The sequence below is a fragment of the Lepidochelys olivacea genome (assembly GCF_965140295.1).
Source record: "Lepidochelys olivacea isolate rLepOli2 genome assembly, chromosome: 10".
Lineage (NCBI taxonomy): Eukaryota > Metazoa > Chordata > Testudines > Cheloniidae > Lepidochelys > Lepidochelys olivacea.
In genome coordinates this window covers 77,977,034-77,997,078 of record NC_140420.1, presented here as the reverse complement: position 1 = coordinate 77,997,078, position 20,045 = coordinate 77,977,034, and the positions used below count along the sequence as shown (strand labels likewise).

General features: G+C 45.0%; 1 protein-coding gene across 1 annotated transcript in view; it reads left to right on the top strand.

The window, feature by feature from the left end:
* The window catches only part of PCSK6 (proprotein convertase subtilisin/kexin type 6), a 117,686-nt gene that overhangs the window by 55,599 nt on the left and 42,042 nt on the right, over positions 1-20,045 (top strand). The window contains exons 8-10 of the mRNA XM_084640758.1: positions 8,602-8,814; positions 14,456-14,556; positions 17,524-17,627. Coding sequence (XP_084496884.1) covers positions 8,602-8,814; positions 14,456-14,556; positions 17,524-17,627 — 418 coding nt within the window. The remainder of the gene's footprint in view (positions 1-8,601; positions 8,815-14,455; positions 14,557-17,523; positions 17,628-20,045) is intronic.

Here is a 20,045-nt window from a genome sequence, read left to right as displayed (position 1 = left end):
AAATCAAAAGTATTTGAAGGGAGCTCATTTTTTATTATTAATTAGATTTATTCTCCCAGGGACTGGGGGCTGCAGGGAGGGGGATTTATCTCTTTGTTGTAGCACCGAGGAGAGTCCACTGCCCCCACACTCTCACTTCCCCCCTCACTTTATCTCCTACTGTGGCATTCTATCTGACAACCAGCCCTGCTAGCCAGTAAGGAACAGGAAGGACTCATTGTTTCCAAGCCTGCTTGTGCTGCTTGCCTGGTGCTCAATATGGCTGCTGTGCTATGAGAGGTGCACACTTTGCTTCCTGTCTCCCTCCCCTCTGCTTTGGAAGTGTCAGAGAGGTGCTAGGCTTTAGACCTGCAGGTTTGCTCCAGGGCACCAAATTATGTGCACCAGTGAAGCAGGAGGGGAAGTTACTGTCTGACCCCAGCTAGTAATCAGCACATACCCTGAAGCATGAGGATTGCTCATGCCTGTAATACTGTCCAGGCTAGTATAACTACAGACCCTGTTCATGTGACGATCTCACTCTTATTTTAGTCTCACTAAGCTCCTAATATCCTGTCTCAGTAAGTTTGATAGGTTATTTCCATGTTGCATAAAGTATTTCCCTTTATCCGTCTTAAAATTTGTTCCCATTTAATTTCAGTGAGTGACCTCTGGCATTCGTGTTATGACAGAGAATAAACAGAAGCTTCCAGTTGTCCATCTCTGCCTCCATTCTCCTTTTACAAATACTCCTTCCCCAAACACAAATCCCTCTCTTGACCCTTTTCTGGAATGTTCTGCTGCATCTCCCTGGAGCTGACATGGCCCAAGTCAATTCACTATTTAAGGTCCGGTCATAAGATTGGTTTATACAGTGTCAGGGGTTGACTTGGAGATGTTTAAATCCCTTCCGAACAAGAGCGGGTAGATCAAAAGTCAGTATGTGGAAGCGGGGCCACTCCACTGACCCGACATGTGACTGCAGTAAAATACAAACCATGGCACGTCTTTTGGTCTGCTGGCTCCTGGAGGAACCATGCACTATGGAAGATAGTGCCAGGGCTACAGACCAGGCCACATAACGTGCCCAACACTGGAAAAAAATGATGATTGTGGTTGAAGGATATGAGAAGTAGAAGAAAGCAATGTCATTCTATTTCCTTATTCTCTCTCCTGTTGCTGATACAGCCTGATGTCTGAGAGCTTTTTCAACAGCTGCTCTGCATTGAGTGGCCTTCTTGATTTGAACTGGCTACAGGGATGGTTTCTCTTTTCTGGGACGTTACCACTGATCAGGACCCATTAATACATAGCAGTAGTTTGAAGGAGTGACGGATCCTGGCCTTTGGTTTGGGCGCAGGCACCTCCCCAGACTTTGGAAATGTTAAGGACATTATGATTTATCCTGTAGGAGTACAAACCCACAGGCAGACCCAGATCCTGCTCTGAGGACTTTATAATCAGGTGTGGGTCATGCACAAGATCCAAGGGCGAGGAGTAAGAGAATGAGAGCAGAGTTGCAGGCAGAACCTTCAAAGGCGAGGTTTGCGGATTACAGCATACTTGGATAGATTAACCCCCATCTTCTGGGAGGGTGCTGTATGGAAAACCAGCTCCTTCCGTGCTGAGTTTCTGGAGGAAGCACTATTGCAGCATTTCTTATGACAATCAACTACGCCTGGCAAAAGACCTTTCTTGGTACCCTTCAGAAATCTACCCCTCTTCACCTGCTCCATGCTAGGTGAAAATGCTTCTGTATCCAAGGCTTGTGCCATTTCTGGTACTGTCCACTGAAGGGGAAGAGGTGGAAAGTGGCAGGGATGTTTTGGATGGGACTAGTCGTACTTGTCACAGCTTTCTTGAAAGACTGAAGCGAGCTGTTTGGTCCCTTAAGTCTATGTGGAGGAAAAGAGGCTCCCTGGGGAACCTTAAATTGAAGTTATCTAAATCTGGTCTTGAGAAATCTCTTGGGACTTTGAGGACAAGCCGGGCCTCTTTCTCAAGCCTTACTTTGGCATATTCTCCTCATTTTTCTTTTAGCAACTTTAAATTTTGGGGGGGAGTGAAATGTGGGGAATATCCCATTTTGGCATAAACCCTCGCTAAGGGGTTGTCATGATAAAGTAGTTTAGCCTGCTGGCCAATTCAGCACCGCTGTGAGGGATTAGACATTGCTGTAGTGAAACAGACGGCCGGCATCTCCTAGGGTGTGGAATACTACATTTGGCATCGCATTGTTTGTTTTATCCTTTGTAACAATGCACCCAGTGTGACCTCGAGCCCAAGAAACATGCATTTCGAAACCTAAATTGAAACGTCGCTGAACTGAAGCAATGTTAATTCAGGAGAACTCCCCTTAACCAGAGCTGAACTCTCCTGTTGAGAGCCATTAAGCCCATCAAAATGGAGACACGCAAAGCTGAAGGACCGAAGTTCTGTCTTCAAATAACCTTTCTATGACCTATGTATCAGACGTTTACAGAAAAGGAAGCTGCAGCTTCCAGGGTTTAGCGCATAGGTCAGAGAGTCAGGACAGCTGGGGTTCCGTTGCCAGCTGTGTCGCTGAGTCACTCCGTGACCCAGAGCAAATTTCGTCATCTCTCTCTGCCTTGGCTTCCCATCTGTACAATCAGGATAACTGCTCCCTAGCTTTGTAAATCTCGTTGCAATTTTGGGGTGAAAGGGATGCATAATTGCAAAGTATCATTACTAAAACAAGGACTTTTGCAGAAAGGACTCTGACCGTGCCCCAGACAATGTTAATTTTCTGTTTGGGGCAGTCAGTCTGCAGAGGGATTCATTGACGTGTGTGTGAATTCTTGCAATGTCAATACATAGAATCGGGGAAACAGGCTGCCCTTTAGACTCTTTTCTTCCCGTATGGAAGATGTGCAATAGAGGAGGCTGCTGCAGCTGATCGGGACACCCTGCCATTTGGATCCCTGCAGCTCCCGCACACACATGCGTGCTGCCAATGGTCAGGAAATGGCTTCAACAAGCATTTCCCAAATGACGGCGCTTGCTGCTTTCATTTACATCAAAAGCCTTCAACTCACTGGAGGAGACATGGTTAGACCCTTACAAAAGTTTCTGGTCCAGATTTGAACCATGTTACCTCTTTCTGCAGAGACCCCCTCAGAGAGGGGGGAGAACTGAGAACCACCTCTCAGAATTCCCTGCAGATTGTCCCTTCAGGGGGATGGGAAACAAATTGAGGCTGGAAATAACAGGGAGGGGAATTAACCACTAGAGCAACTTACTGCGGAGCGGGGTGGCTGCTTCATCGCTAACTCAAGTCTGGATGCCTTTCTAAAGGAGATGCTGCAGCTCAACCAGAAGTTATGGGCTTGTTGCAGAAATGGCTGGGTGGGATTCTCTGGCCTGTCATTCAGGGGGCCAGGCTAGATGACTGCAATGGCCTTAAACGCTAGGAATCAATTATTTGAGGGGGCTGATGGAGGAGGGGTGGATGAGGCCTCTCAACCCCTGCAGATCTGGTGTATTCGTGAAGGCACTCACCAAACCTGCCTCTGTTGGCTCCTTTGCTTTCCCACACATCACCGTTCCTGCAAAAGCTACCATTGACTGGATTTTCCCTGCCGCTGTCTGAATTTCTATTGGGAGGTCCAGTGAGTGCACAGGGGCAGGGGACGAATCCTGGGAGCACGGCCAACCTCATGGCCCTGCCCCTCAAAGCTGCAGGGAGTCAGCAGGAGAAAGAGGTTTCCCAGGGGGCAGTACTCCCTGCCCCTCTCTTGCTTCTAGCTTAGCAGGATGAAAACTCTCCTGGGACCCCTTGGGGACAATCCAGGCCGTTGTTATGTATTCACAACCAATTCCAAGTGCCACAAAGCACCTTGAGAGCAGGAAACCCTTTTTCCCTACGTGCAGAAATTCTAATTGCCAAGCCTATCTTTTTAAATTACTGAAGAACGCCCTTAATTGGCTGGTTAGCTGTAACCTTTAGCCCAAGCATGCTGCTGCAGCTGAGTTATAAATCTTTACAACTGAATTTTAATAGAAATATTAATGCAGCCATTATCTCTTAGCAATGGGCCTGTGCCAGTGTAATTCAGCTGCTTGTTGCTTGCTCTCTAAGCCACACCTTATTAATTTCTGAGCTAATGGGGGAATTTTCTCCTGTGCTCTAAATTGGTCTCATTAAAAAGGGAAGGCAGGCCTGCTGGTGTCAAAACCACATCAAACTGAGTCAGGAAGAATCCAGCACAATTTACTTCAGACTGATAATCTACTGAGGGCTTGTCTACAGGGTGCATTAGTCCACACCGGAGAGGTGTAAATTCTAGTCTGCGTTAGCATGTCCGGCACCAATGGCCCGTGTGGGCCCTGCTGGCACACACTTAAAGTTCCCTAGTGCACGTTAACGCAGGCCCGTTTTGGCTCAATTAGGGTCTTGGCCAAAACCCACTGAAGTCAATGGAAAGACTTTCATTGATTTCAGTGGGGTTTGGATCCAATTCTTATTGCACTATGAAACCCATGCAACAGTTGCCAGCATGCCGTTGATTTAGCAGTGGTTTCATACGGAGATTGTGGGTGTTTTAAGCCTGCTTGCAGAAGTCTTGGCAGTTAGGTGTTTCTGAGCTAATGAGAGGAGCATTTCTTGGCTTCCAATTCAGAAGGGTTACAGGCTTAGACTTTATCTCAATAATGGCTAGAAAAAACAGCAGAAATAGTCATTCTGTTATCTCCTCTCCCTCCTCGCAGTTAACGCTAGGGAGAAGAGGTGAGTCTTCCTTTATTATTCCTCAGGCAGAAGGAAAATTTATCGTACGCCTGCTGCTGACTTAATATAACCCCACTGGGCTTTAAGGGCTAGTTTACACCCTGTTAGAGTTATTATTGCATGGGGTTTAAGCCAGGACAGAATTTGGTTCTGTGTACAGAAGATTAAGGATCGGACTGTACCATCTATTCTCAGCATATTCTGATGTGAGTGTGAGGCAGAGAACTCTGTGAATAATGAATTTTTTGGTTGGCTGGTAATTCTGAAAAATTGGGGGAAGATTATTTTGGGTTCAACCAAAATTCAAATATTTTGCGAATTGAAAAGTTAAAAATAAAAATTGGCGTCTGTCAAAATGCAATGTTTTGTTTCAATTTGAGGGATTTTTCTGTGCGTTTTTAAATGTTTTAAAATAAATTTGGAGGAAGTTTCTAAACAGGAAAACCATTTTGAATCCAAAAATTGAAATGTTTCATTTAAAAAATGTGGAAACAAAATTTTTGACTTGCTTTGATTTATTTTTTTTTTAAGCACAAACAATTTGGTGAAACCAACACAAATTCACAAAATGTTTTGGGGTTGCTGACTGCATTTTTCATTCAAAAAGTTTCACGCAGCTCTAGTTAGGAGGCCCATGCTTTGGAAATCATGATTAACACTTGAACGTGCGCTGTTCTAGCTATGGCACTGTAATTCACAAAGGACAGGAGGAAAAACGTCAGTTCCTGGCATCCTTATCAACTACAAAATCAGTGATAAAACTCCCCTTTTGTGTACCTTTCACAACTGGTGACTGATTTCTAGATCATCTGAACAGTGCTTACGAAAATCTTAGACTGTACCCTGAGATGTCCAGCTTTTTTCTGTTAGTAGATTGATGGATCTTATCTTTTAATAGACAATCACCTCATATCGCCTTTTTGCTAAATCCAGCTTTAAAGAGTGTCAGGTTACAAAATGTTGCACTACCCAAACATACAAAGCACATCTATTTCTTCATGGAAATCCTGCCAGGGCCTGTGGACACAGAGCCAGCACATTTGAGCTGACTGCATTATACACTCTGCCAAAAACCAGAATTAGGAGGTCAAGTTTTAATAGATCCAGAAAACCCTAGAAAGACTTTAAATCCGGGCTAGCAAGTGGCATGTTGAGGTACCAGTAGTGGTTGACCAAAGGTTCAATACACTTCATATGGAGGTAGAATTATCTGTTGGTAGAGGACAGCAGAACAATTTGGCTATCAAGCTGTACTTTTCCCTGCCGACCTCCTGACAACTCTGTTAATCTTTCCTATGGAAGTAACCTCCTTTTGTAGCTGTGAGGCAGGCAAGATAATGAAAACCTAAACACAGCGGGGAAAGCAACCCAATTTACCCTTTGTATCCAGAGGCAGGGTCAACAAAGAGATTATCAGCCCAGCAATAGAGCAAGATAAGTAATAAAAAGAAAAGGAGTACTTGTGGCACCTTAGAGACTAACCAATTTATTTGAGCATTAGCTTTCGTGAGCTACAGCTCACTTCATCGGATGCATACCGTGGAAACTGCAGCAGACTTTATATACACACAGAGATCATAAAACAATACCTCCTCCCACCCCACTGTCCTGCTGGTGCTTATTACCAGCAGGACAGTGGGGTGGGAGGAGGTATTGTTTTATGATCTCTGTGTGTATATAAAGTCTGCTGCAGTTTCCACGGTATGCATCCGATGAAGTGAGCTGTAGCTCACGAAAGCTCATGCTCAAATAAATTGGTTAGTCTCTAAGGTGCCACAAGTACTCCTTTTCTTTTTGCGAATACAGACTAACACGGCTGTTACTCTGAAATAAGTAATAAACCATCCCTCTGCCTTGAAGTCTCAGAATAAAATACACCCTTGGAGCTGATTCTGCTAGAGGAAGCTTGCTGTCTTGTGATGGGGAGGGAGAAGCAGGAAAGGATTTCTCTGCAATATGTAGGCAGAGACTTGCTTGGGTTAGTTCCACAATATCTCCCTGACACATGCCAACTCTCTTCCCTGATAAGGGGAGAACCCAAGACAGCTGGGTATCATCCCCGTGACATTCCTCTAGCCCTTTCGTTACTGTTTGTGAATTGACTGTCTGTCAAGCTAAGTGGGCTTAATTCAGTCTCCCCTAAGCTTTTAAGTTGTGGAAAGTGGGATAGAAAAGCAAAGTATTCACATCAGAAGAAAGCACAGCTTATTTTAAAAGGTACTAAAGTCTACGTCAATGTGTATGTCCGTGTATGCCAATCAACCAACATTATGGTTTTCCAATAGTAGTGTTAGGAACAGCTCTAGCTTTTCTGCCCACGTCTGTAGCTTCACTGACCTTCTCTTTATCCTCCAGCAGAGAGCCCTTAACTATAGACGGGCCAGTACTGAAAGGCTGCCCTGACCTCCAGGTATTGCCAAAAATACACATGGTTCGTTCATTAGCATGACCTACCTTAAAGGACAAGTCAAGGCCTTACGTACCCCAGCGTAGTGTCCCCACAAAACCTCCCCACTGATGGAACTGGTAACATGAGAGACCTCCAGATCTGCTAACGTTTAACACGATTCCCGGCTGATGTCCATGTTTGAGCTGGGCTGTGTTCAGCGATGGTGCTGAACCAGCTTTGTCACCATTGTATTGCACCTCGCACCCTCTCTGATCCTTGGAAATTGTTCTTCTGGTGGGCAGGGGTAGCAGTGGGGGGAGCTTGTTGCTTTTTAGTGTCAAAACACAGCTCTCGCTATTTTGTTCACTAGCCTAATGCCATCGACGTCATCCCTGATTAGCACTGGGGCAAACGAGAGCTGAATATGATCTAGAGTCCATGCCACAATGGCATTACTGTCTAAACGTGACCTAAAGAAAGATCCTCCTCTAACATGTCACCCCTCTGTTCTTAACCAAGAGGCTAGTGGATTTTCACCATTGGCTGAGGAAGGAGTCTCCTGCTATTAGAGTTTTGAGTGGTCTGATGGAGCCCTCACTTCTGAATTTTTTCCTCTCCTCTCATCACAATTTCCTTTGGCTTGGGGGAGGCCTTGGACTCAGAGAGCCCATATCTCTTTGGGCACTCCAATCCCACTTTCTCACCCAGCAGAATTAAAATCTGGACAGAATTCAGACTCTTGGGCTCTGCACCTGCAGCAGCCAAGTGAGCTAATTGTGACTGCTTTGCCCAGTGTGGGCTGTAAGCTAAAGTTAGAGGAAAGGGCAGTAAAACAAGTTGGCTCTGTTAGCCTGCAAGATACACTTCAGGCACCTTTACTCCTGGTGGGAAAAACAGAAAGGGAGGAATGAACTAAAGGGAATGGAGCCACCCTGATTCTTCATGAGTTCTCCTTTTGGTTCATCCTGCAGACCACTGGAGTTGCACGTGTACCATGCAGGGGAGTCACAGCAGGTCTTTGCTTTGCTCTGGTGTGTGAAGGAAGTAGCTGCAGCTGGCCTACAGCTTTCAGCCCTATTGCTGGAGGTGCCAGCTGCCCGAAAGCACCACTGTGGCGGGCGTCTGCGTGGCCCTCATTTTTCAGCCTGGCTGAGGGAGGAGATCCTCGGAACTCCAATATGTTTGCTCTTTGATCATTTTGTAGAAGTCCATAAAGCCCCTTCATCCAAGGCTTTTCTGCTTTGCCACCCTTTTGGATAGTTATTGCCTTTAAGAATGCCAGTCACTTTAAAAGCGACGTGTGTAAATATTCACTGAGTACAGTAGGGTTCTTTTTTAGAATGGTCATTTTTTTAAAAGGATTGTTTGACCATGGAGTGGGGGAAGGGGATCCAGGATGGCTGTGGATTCTGTCCAGAGGAGGTGTTTGAGGTTTATTCTTGGGGATGGTGTGTTTCCTTATAGATGTTTTTGTTTGAATGTTTAGGGTCGTAAGGGTTTGGGCTCCATTTTCGTCTGGGCCTCAGGAAATGGTGGCAGAGAAGGCGATTACTGCTCTTGTGATGGCTACACCAACAGCATCTACACCATCTCCATCAGCAGCAGCACGGACAGTGGGCTCAAGCCCTGGTATTTAGAGGAATGTGCGTCTACTCTCGCCACAACCTACAGCAGCGGGGCATTTTATGAACAAAAAATTGTAAGTTGTATACCCGGCTCCAAGATGGTTAATTGAATTCTACCTATCTGCCATTTCACACTTCTCCTCCTAAAAACTGCCGGGAAATGTTATGTGGTTCTGTTGCTGTGTTTCACCCCAGAGGTGACTGCATTTCAGTGGGGGCGTGAAGTGATTCTAGTTTACAAAGCACTGTGAGATCCTGCGAGATGGAAGGTGTTCTATTCAAGTACGTCACTATTTGAAGTAAGTACTGAAGAAGTCCTTACTTCAGTAGACTTTCTCTTTGGGATTTACATTGGGTTTTGGTTTAGATTTTTTTAAAACTTTTTACCTGATCCTGCAAACATTCAGGCCTGTACTTCTCTCTGGAGTCAGTGGGGCTTCTTGTGCACTTAAAGTTGAGTATGTGCATGTTTGCAGGGTCAGGGCCTTAATTTTGTAACTGTAGGGCCAGATTCTGCTCTCATTTTCTCTGGATTTACACCAGTGAACTCCGCTGATGTCAATAGAACAACATCAAGATATGTCTGATGTGCAAAGAGAATCGGGACCCTTTTATTTTTTTAATCTGAGTGAAAAGCAATAAAATGTTCCAAGCTTCCAAAAGTATAGGAATATGCAACTAGTGTCCTTTACTACCCTTTGAAATGAAAGCTTAGGATTCTTTTAGTTAAAGATCTGAGTTCCTATAATTTTAGCCTGAAATAGGCACTAGAGAGGAAACATGGTTAGGCCACTTTCCTAGGACTTGGGAGAGTTGTGTTCAAGTCCCTGATCTGCAATACACGGTTAAGCAAGTTACTTAGTCTCTCTGGGGCCCCACTTCCCTATCTGTAAAGAGGGAATAACAGCACTGCCCTACCTCAAAGGGATGTTGTGAGGATACATACATTAAAGATTGTGAGGTGCTGAGGTACTACAGGAATAAGGGCCAGATATGTACCACAATAGAGTTCTAGAAGTTTAAAGAAATGCATGTGCCCACATTTGTCAGTAGGTGTAAACACTTAAGAGCTGTTTTATTTCCTCCCTCCCTTCCCACTCCCCCACCCCCGGAACTTCATTACGGCCAAAATTTGGATAGAATTCCTTCCCCTTAGCTACTACGTGTATTACATGGAAACGGGGTGTGCGGTAATATCTGTGCTCCATGAGCAGGAATTTAATGCTGACTTAAAACAAAAAGTGTTCGTGTGTCTGGAGTGAAGAGAAGATCATTTTCAATCTTAAATGTGATTTTTAAAGCCTTACTAAAGTACGTTCTGTAAACGCTGTGAAATTAAAATGGCCATGCTATTTAAACAGAAAGCCCTCTATTATTTTGATAGAGGTGAAAGGCCTAGTTTTATAGTCGCAAATCTACAACTCTTGATTTGCATTATTTTCTGTTAGGAAGTGGGTCTGTATAAATTATGTGTGAACTTATTTTTACGTTTATCTGTATAAGCAGAGTTTATGCTCTGCACTCTGCAAAACCAACAGGGGAAGTCAGGCAGAAGGGTTTATTCAGGTGATCATTTGATATATTTGTTCCTCTTCTGTTAGATCATGCTCTACTGGGACATGCTTTTGAGGCAGGGGTGGGCAAACTTTTTGGCCCAAGGGCCACATCCACGTTGTGAAACTATATGGAGGGCCGGGCAGGGAAGGCTGTGCCTCCCCAAACAGCCTCACCCCCGCCCCCATCCACCCCTTCCACTTCCCACCCCCTGACTGCCCCCCTCAGAACCCCCGACCCATCCAACCCCCACTGCTCCTTGTCTCCAGATTGCCCCGTTCCGGGACCCCCTGCCCCTAACCACCCCCCAAGACCCCACCCACTATCCAACCCCCGCTGCTCCCTGTCCCCTTGCCCCGACCCCTATCCACACCCCCGCCCCCTGACGGGCCCCCCAGGACTCCCATGCCTATCCAACCCCACCCCCCACTCCCCGCCCCCTTTCCATGCTGCTCAGAGCGGCAGGAGCTCGCAGCCACGCTGCTCGGCAGGAGTGGTGGGCCAGAGCGCTGGCAGCGTGGCAAGCTGAGGTTGCAGGGGAGGGGGTATCATGGGGGAAGGGCCGGGGGCTAGCCTCCCCAGCCAGGAGCTCAAGGGCCAGGCAGGGCGGTCCCGCGGGCCGGATGTAGTTTGCCCACCTCTGTTTTGAGGTCTCGAATTGTGCGCTGTGAGAAGCAGGAAGGTGTTGTAATTCAAAAGAGCGACTGGCTGAACCAGTGCATGTTGGAACATGATTTACAATGCAGTGTACAAGACTGGTGTTCAGTGAAATTGCTTAGGCTCTGCAAGTATTGACTTGTATTTTTTCTTGATTAGTCACACTAATGTGTGAAAAAGGGTTCTTAGCTCTGACGAATACATTTGGCAACAACCCCATTGAATAAAAACCTGCCCTGTCCTCCTTCCTAATTTCTTCCCTTGATAACATCATAATAATGTTTCCTCAGAGAAATAGTGGAAAACCATCACTGAGTTTCAATGAACCATTCTGTGAACAGCTTGGGTATTTTTTCACAGCCTTTCAAGTTTGCCCATCAAAAAAATGTATGTAGTCTCTTAATAGCAAGATACTGGGCTATAATATTCTCTGTGCATAACCCAAAACTCAGGCAATTCCAATATTACCTGTCATCACCTCTCATCGCTAGAGCTAGTCCGGAATCGTCCATCAAAATGATGTTTCGATGGACATTGCAGTTCCTGCAAAATACAAATTTTCTGTGGGGCAAATTTCAATTTTTTTGATTTTTCCATTAGGAAAACCAAAACAAAATATTTGTTGAACAAGTTTCACATTAAGGTGCATAGTCTTATGGTGCTGGGTTTCCTTATAGGAGCTGTAGTTTGGGTGTCTGATGTTTCCATTCTCTCCTATGGTCCAGGCTCCCAGACTGGACTACATCTCCCATGCAGTGCAGTCTCCGTTCTGATTGAGCTGCCTGATGCATCATGGGTGTAGTCTGACCGGGGAGCCCAGCCCACAGGAGAAAAGGCATCATGTCCCTGAACTAAAACTACCAGAAGGCAATGCAGCACCACAGGGAGACGCAGTTTAATGCTGAACTGACTTGAAATGTTTCGTTTCAGGTCAGTCCAACCAACTGAAATGAAACTTTTCAATTTGGGAATATTGAAGTGTTTCATCCTGATGGGAAAATGCCAAAATAAAATGTTTTGCAGTTTCCAAATAGACATTTTTCAGAACTTTTTATTCCATGAGTATTTTCGGTGTTTCAACTTTTCCCTCCAGATTTGGGACGAAAGCAAAAATGTAGATGTATCAGGATTTCCCGTTTTTTGACCTGCTCTACTCATCACCTTGCCAAGCTAATGAGCTAGTGAATTGGTTGAGGATTTGCAGACCACTAGGACAAACTATCCTCAGGTGTTCAGAAGAGGTGGTTCCACTGAAAGGCAGGCTAGACACAGAACATCAAAACTGTGTTATACAGCGTTCTAGCCACAGCCTCCCCCTTAATCTTAAGTATCCTCATGCAGCAAAAAACCACTGCAACGGTTTGCAAATATGATTACTATGGAGAGCAACCACTTCGGAAATTTGACACACATTTCTTCTGAAGAATAGATTGATATCAAAGTTTGCCACTTTTCATACTTCTGATATCTCCGCATGCTTTACAAAGCAGGGAGTTAGATAGTTCTGGGTAATGCAGCAAGTTTTACTTTCTACTATCAAACAGGTTGAGACACTGGGACTGCTTTGTGAAAATAGGGAATGTTGGCCAGGGCACCAGAGGTATTTTTTGCTTTAACTTTCACCTGGGCAGTCGCATCATTGATGAGACAGGTCCCAAAAATCACGAGAGTGGCTTTAAAATCATGGGATTTTTAACAGTGTGGGAACAGGTCTTGATTTAACTTCTCATCTGAAGACCAGCCCATCTAATGATGCAGCACTCACTGAGGGATGTATTAGATTAATAGCTCAAGCCCTGATGCTGGACTTGAATCTTCTGGGCTAAAAGTAAAGGTGCTGCTAACTGAATGTTTGCAAGGATCAGCTTCTCTATGGGCCAGATCAGACGGCATGTTTGTAAGTGCTGGTGGTGACTCTCATGCAGATTTGCCAGCCCTGTCACTCTGGCCAGCAGTCAAAGTGAGCTACTGTTCCCCTGGAGCCCAGTGGTGACTGAAAGGGAAAAGCTTGGGTTTATTATTGCAGTAACGGTGATGACAATGTCCCTCCTCACAACATGTCACCGGGCAGCGTGGATACTCATTTTCCATAGGCAGCTGTCTCCAAATTCATGATCCTTGACAAAAGTTTTTCCCCCTGTCTCAAATTACATTGTCATTGTACTGCCAAGTAGCTAAAGAAAAACTTAAGCTGGGAATGTCTAAAACACATTTGTTTATCATATGTCCATTTTCGCTGTACAGCTGTCTGGGGCCCTGATTCAAAAAAAGCATGCTTAAATCTTAAATGCCTTGTGCATATTGATATCAATGGGACTTGTGCACACGTTTAAAGTCTAAGTGCTGTCCCGAATTGGGGTGCTTTCCTGAAGTGGGGCCTTCATTTTGTCAGATTTTTCCAGCAAGCATTTTTCATGCTTCCCCTCATGCTCCCTCACTGTCCCAGAAGAAGCTCCTTGTATACATCCCCAGACACATCTCACAGTGCTCCTTCAAACCCTCCTTTGTGGTGATGCCTGTAGTGTGGCAGTCCCCCCACTCCGGCTCAGAAGGGGTTAAAAGCCAGCCCTTGGAGAGGGTGGGGGCTGAGAGAAAGGGCTGGGCTGATTGGGAAGGCAGCCACAGCTGGGGCCATGCCCCAATCAGGCCACAACAGGCCCTATAAAAGGGCTGTGAGCCAGGAGCTCAGGTAGAGAGACTCTCTCTCTCCCTCTCCTGAGAGAGGAGGACCTGGCAGCTGAGCAGGGTACCTAGAGTGGAGCAAGGCTGGGGGGGACGGGGAGGCCAGAGGAGCTCCAGCTTGGGAAACCCCCAGGCTGCAGGCCTCGCTAAAGGCCAGGAAAGGTAGGGGATAGCCTGGGGTTAGGCAGAGGCAGCTGGTCCAACCCCCCTTACTGATGATGAGTGGTTTACAGACTGCAGTCTGCCCCAGTATGTGGGGCTAGATGGTGACTGGCAGTAGCCACTGAGGCAAGGTGAGGATACGGGGTTGAGGGTTCTCCTGGAAGGGGAGACCCAGAGTGTGGGGGCACTGCCAGGGGATAGCACCCTGAGGTAAAGAGGGGCACCAGGGTCCAGGAGGGACATGGGGGCCAGCGGCAGGTGAGACACCAGCCTGCAGAGGGCGCTCTGGGCTGGAAGAGCTAATTCCCAAGACGCCCAGCAGGAGGCGCCGCCCCAGTGAGTTGCCGCTTCACTACAATGCCCACAAAAAACTTGACAGTGGGTAGGCAGTTAGTGTGCTGTGACTGCTGCTGCTTATACTGTTTATCACCTCATTGTTTGACTCCTAGGACTGGAAGGGACCTCAAGAGGTCACCTAGTCCAGTCCCCTGCACTCATGGCAGGACTAAGTAAGTTAGCTTGTGCTTCCACCTGTTGTCTCTCAGCTTCTTAAATTGTTAGCTCTTCTGTCTGTGACACGGACCTTGGACTGTTTTGTGATCAAACTGTATAGAAATCTGCTCATAGCACAATGACTAGCTGCAATAATTTTGTCATTAGGTTACCACGGATTTAAGACACGGTTGCACAGAAGGTCATACTGGAACCTCCGTGTCTGCACCCATTGTCACAGGCATCATTGCTTTGGCTTTAGAAGCAAAGTAAGTTAACTCTTGACTTCCTTGTTGGCTACTTTCTGTATTGAATGTTTATGTAATTGGAGCCAGAGAAAAATTTCAGGCTTTTTACTAGAGCTGGCTGAAATGGGAAAATGATTTCATGAAAAATTGTGAAATTGTTTCCATTTTGCTAGGTTTTATGTGGGTCCATTTTCTAATTTGCAGGAAAATTTCCTGCAATACTTTTAAATAACACTTTTACTGAACTAGTTCTTAGCACATTTCTTTTACCGAACCCCTGGCTTTCAATAAGACAACAGTTTTCAGTGAACGAAAATTTTTGATAACTATTTCAAAAATGGTTTCCATAAAAATTGTGGTTAAAAATGTTGCAGAAAGTTTCATGTGAAATGGAACATTTCTGTAATGGTGTCAGTTTTTCACAAAACATTTCATTTGGAGGTGGGGGGCGGGGGCGGTCACTTTTCAACCAAAGAAAAGGCTTTTAGTGTAAAACATTTTGACCGACTCTACCTTTTTAAAGAGCTATGGTTGGAAAACTGAAATCTCTCCCCAACCTCAGCCCCTCCTTTCCATTTAAATCTCTTTTACTTTTCCCTACATCCCCTCCTGCAATGTACAGATAAACTTCATGATGTAACCTGAAGATCACAAAACCCAGGTTGTAGCGGACCAGAATGGGGGAGTGTCATCCTGAGACCCCCTCACTGCGTGTGCCCTGCCACCAACCTCCCTTTTTATACCAGGGAGCTGTTGAATCCAACAGTTTCTACTGTATCACATGACCGGAGAGGAGGGTCTGTGAAATAGCCAGGACTCAGACAGTGAAGGGTGGGTAGATCCAAATAAAGACTTAAAGTTCAGCAGTATCCAGTGCAGATCAGGAGCAATGTGCTCCCAGTGGGAAATACCATTTAGCAACTGGGATAGCCTCATTCTGCACTAGATACACTTTCAGGATGGATGTGAGGTGCATTTGTTGGAAAAAGAAAAGGAGGACTTGTGGCACCTTAGAGACTAACAAATTTATTTGAGCGTAAGCTTTTGTGAGCTACAGCTCACTTCATTGGATGCCTCACGACAGCTTATGCTCAAATAAATTTGTTAGTCTCTAAGGTGCCACAAGTCCTCATTTTCTTTTTGCGGATACAGACTAACACGGCTGCTACTCTGATTCCTTGGAAAGTGGCATTTAGCTCTTAATGCAGCTGCTACATACAGGGGACATTATCAGACCAATTCTCTGAGACTGTGCAGTTAAAGGACCTGATCCTGCTCCCACTGATGCATGGGGAAAAGCTCCTATTGAATTCAGTATTTTGGGATTGATCCCAAACAAAACACAGTAAGTTTTGAGTATAACACCAACAGACCCTGGTCATCTGGATTGAACCTGGGACCTCTGGAGCTTAGTACATGAGCCTCTGCTGTATGAGCTAAAACCACATGGCTGTTAGCTAAGGCTGTAGCAGACTCCTTAATCTCTAGGTGGTCTCAATTGCCACTAGGTGGGACAGAACACCACAGCCAGGAGGTGTGTGGGTTATATTAGCGTTTTAAAAGGCGTCACTTTCCCTCTAAATGCAGCCTTGGCATCTATACATGTCTCAGGCCGTTGTTTTCTCTTTCCTATAACAAGCGTGTTTGATGCGTTTGATACAACTTATTAGTTTTAGGAAAAAAACAACAACCCAGGCTGCTGGCATCCATGCTGTGATTCCAGCTCCCGCAGCCATTAATCTATTGTAGGCAGCTGGGAGTCTACAGTCATAGAGACCCATAATTTCTTAGGTTGATGTGATGCAGTTCAGTGAAGGCACTAAAATGCTGGCATAGCTGACCACTTTTGTCCTTGTTCCCCTGCCCCCTGGCTTTAAGATACTTTGGCTCTATTTTAAATTGAGGAACCCATGACAGAGGAACCCATTTTAGAGATGCCATTTTCATTCCAAATGAAGAGAGTTCGATGTAATTTTTGAATGGGTTTGCTGGTGAATAAAATTCAGCATTAAGTACCAGAGGATGGCACATAAGAGATGCAAGCACTCAGACAGTCCATTACAAGAAGAAATAAATTGAATTTCTTTTGTTAAATGCTGTGGATAGAATTATAAATCAAGCTCAATATGCTTAAGTAGCATCTGAAAGGGAAAAGCATGAAAAGTGTTCACAAAATATCTCTAATCAGTGATGCTTATAAAGAGTTAGACAGTGAGTGAAATTCACCCCAATTCACAGGGTCAGCACAATGCCTAAATACTATCTAAGTCTCATTTATAGCCTACTTTGATTGTTACCCTAAATGAGAAGCTCAGTTTATTTCCCACAGGATGTGATATTTATAGGAATGTAAAGTTTGCTATTGCAACTCAGACTATTGGCCCATCTGGTCAAGTAAACTGCTTGGAGCAGTGACCAATGCCTGCCATTTTGGAGGAAGATGGGGAAACCATACCCAAAATGTACACTATTCTGCACTGCAGAATTCCTTCCTGACCGCCATGTGGCAATCCGTTTATGTTCTGAAGCATGAGATTTCAATACACTTAGCCTGGAATGAATCACTGCAAATGTTGGCCATCAGATTACCCGTTCCATCCAGGTCCAGTATTTAGCCCTGCTTATCTGATCCCATTGCAGCTTTGCTAGAACTTAAATAACTTTTAATATCTATTCCAGTCTAAAGGGATGGAAAACAAAAGTTCCTTTAAATCTCTACACATAATGCTAACATTTAAATAACCAATTTGCACTGTGTTTTAATTTAAATGGAAGGAAAACCCTCTTACATCTATCACTGAATGATGTTGTCTTTTCCTTTACCAGGAAAGGTGAGATGTAGCTGCTGCATTCTCCTCCATGCAGCCATGGGTTTGCACTACAGAACAGTCAAATCTGAATGTACCTGACAATGTTCAGCTGATTGAAAGTTACTACACAGGCCCTGAAGGCTTCCCTGTAATTTTTTTCTTTACATTATTATTTTAGCCCCTCACTGACCTGGAGAGATGTTCAGCATCTGATTGTTAAAACATCCAGGCCACTACATCTGAAAGCAAATGACTGGAAAATAAATGGAGCAGGACGCAAAGGTGAGGCAGACAGTGTATGTGGACTGGATTGAGCATCATTTGCTGCAAATGGTACTCCCGGGAGACTTCTGCACCATTACTCAAAACAGAATTTGCACAGAATTAATGTTCTGTGCAGAATTTCCTTTTTCCCCACAGAATTGGTGCTGCAGAGCTGCTGTCTGCCACTAGGGGCTGCTGGACCCAGCAGAGCCCAGCTCCCCAGCTTGCAAATAGAAGACACTGCTGGGGGGAAAAGGGACAGAGCTAGAGGGTTCCCAGCAGTTCCAGTTCCTGGCACACCCTGAAGGAAGCTGTGAAATCATGCAGCTGGGCTTGCGGGAGAGGAGTTGCTGGTGTCTGGGCTCATGGGTGCTCCATGGCTGGGCTCTGGGGAGAGAGGGCGTGGGTGTCCGGCCCCATGGCTGGGCTCTGGGAAGGAGGAGGCAGAGAAACGGGAACTGAGTTGTCGAAGGGGTTTCTTTAACTCTCTTGTCCTCAGGGAATCTTTTTTTGTTGTCTGTATTGTTAGACATAGTTGCTGATAAGTATTTTGAAATAAACTACCAAAATAATTGAAACTGGTGTAATTATATAGCATTATTTTGACAAATAACATTTGCAGAATTTTAAAATATTGTGTGCAGACTTTTGAATTTTTTGGTGCAGAATTCCCCCAGGAGTAAAGTGGATAGGGAGAAAGCAGTGCAGAAATCTATGTATGGAGAATAAGGTGCATAGCAGTGTCATTTATGTCACTGTCAGTGCACTCTCAGTAGAAATCTTTGGGATAACCTAGTGTTGTTCATACTTTACCCTCTTGAGGCGTTGTGGGGCACGGCTCTATCAAATGGAAAATCAATTTTGGGTATGTGTGTGACACACACTAACAAGAACATAGTGACCTCAGAAACACTGTATATATGTATAGTACACACTGAGAGGCATTGCAGTTCTCCTCTGCTCTCAAAATACTGGTGTAATTCCAGTTAATGCCAGTGGGAGTCTAAAGCACATCAGGAAAGGATTTGGTGCTGTTTCTAAAATAGCCATGCCAACTAATGATGGAAAATGTATCTAGCACACTTACAGTCCTCGGAGTTTCATTACTCACTCAGGATAATGGCTGTAGCATAATCCATGGCTTCATGACACGGGCATAGTATGATTAACTGTAGCCACCTCTAAGAGGGAGGATTAGAGTTGGATCCAATCTACATTCTGTCCAACTTCAACAACGACTTTTTCTTAAAACTCTGCAGTGTAGGAGGTGAGTGGAATTGTTGTTGAACCTGGCCCAAAGAAAAGCAGGGTGAAGTCTGCTGCTTAACCTCTCAGTAGTACGACTCGTAGACACGGTACCTAGAATGGGACTGTTCTTTGTGCTGGTAATTTGTGTTTGCTGCTGCCACTTCACTTCATGCTGAGATTCTTTATGTATGAAAGGATTTTAGGAGCCTTCTTAGAGTGTAATCTCCTGATGGTTGGTTCTACACCTTTCACCACAGGCCCTGATTCTGATTGGCACCTCCTGAGAGCTTCCACAGTTCTAAATAAATAATAATAGTTGGAACCCACTGAAGTGCACTGAGCATCTCTTACTTAGTGCTAGCCAAAAGCAGCAAAAGATTTCTTGCAACAAAAAATCTGGGGGGGGGCAGGGGTAGATAAAAACAAGGGGAAATAGGTTACTTTGCATAATGACTTAGCCATTCCCAGTCTCTGTTCAAGCCTAAGTTAATTGTATCCAATTTGCAAATGAATTCAAATTCAGCAGTCTCTTGCTGAAGTCTGGATTTGAAGTTTTTTTGTTGTAATATCGCAACTTTCATGTCTGTAATCGTGTGACCAGAGAGATTAAAGTGTTCTCCGACTGGTTTGTGAATGTTATAATTCTTGACGTCTGATTTGTGTCCATTTATTCTTTTACGTAGAGACTGTCCAGTTTGACCAATGTACATGGTAGAGGGGCATTGCTGGCACATGATGGCATATATCACATTGGTGGATGTGCACGTGAACAAGCCTCTGATAGTGTGGCTGATGTTATTAGGCCCTGTGATGGTGTCCCCTGAATAGATATGTGGACACAGTTGGCAACGGGCTTTGTTGCAAGGGTAGGTTCCTGGGTTAGTGGTTCTGTTGTGTGGTATGTGGTTGTTAGTGAGTATTTGCTTCAGGTTGGGGGGGCTGTCTGTGGACAAGGACTGGCTGTCTCCCAAGATTTGTGAGAGTGTTGGATCATCCTTCAGGATAGGTTGTAGATCCTTAATAATGCATTGGAGGGGTTTTAGTTGGGGGCTGAAGGTGACGGCTAGTGGCGTTCTGTTATTTTCTTTGTTAGGCCTGTCCTGTAATAGGTGACTTCTGGGAACTCTTCTGGCTCTATCAATCTGTTTCTTCACTTCCGCAGGTGGGTGTTGTAAGAATGCTTGATAG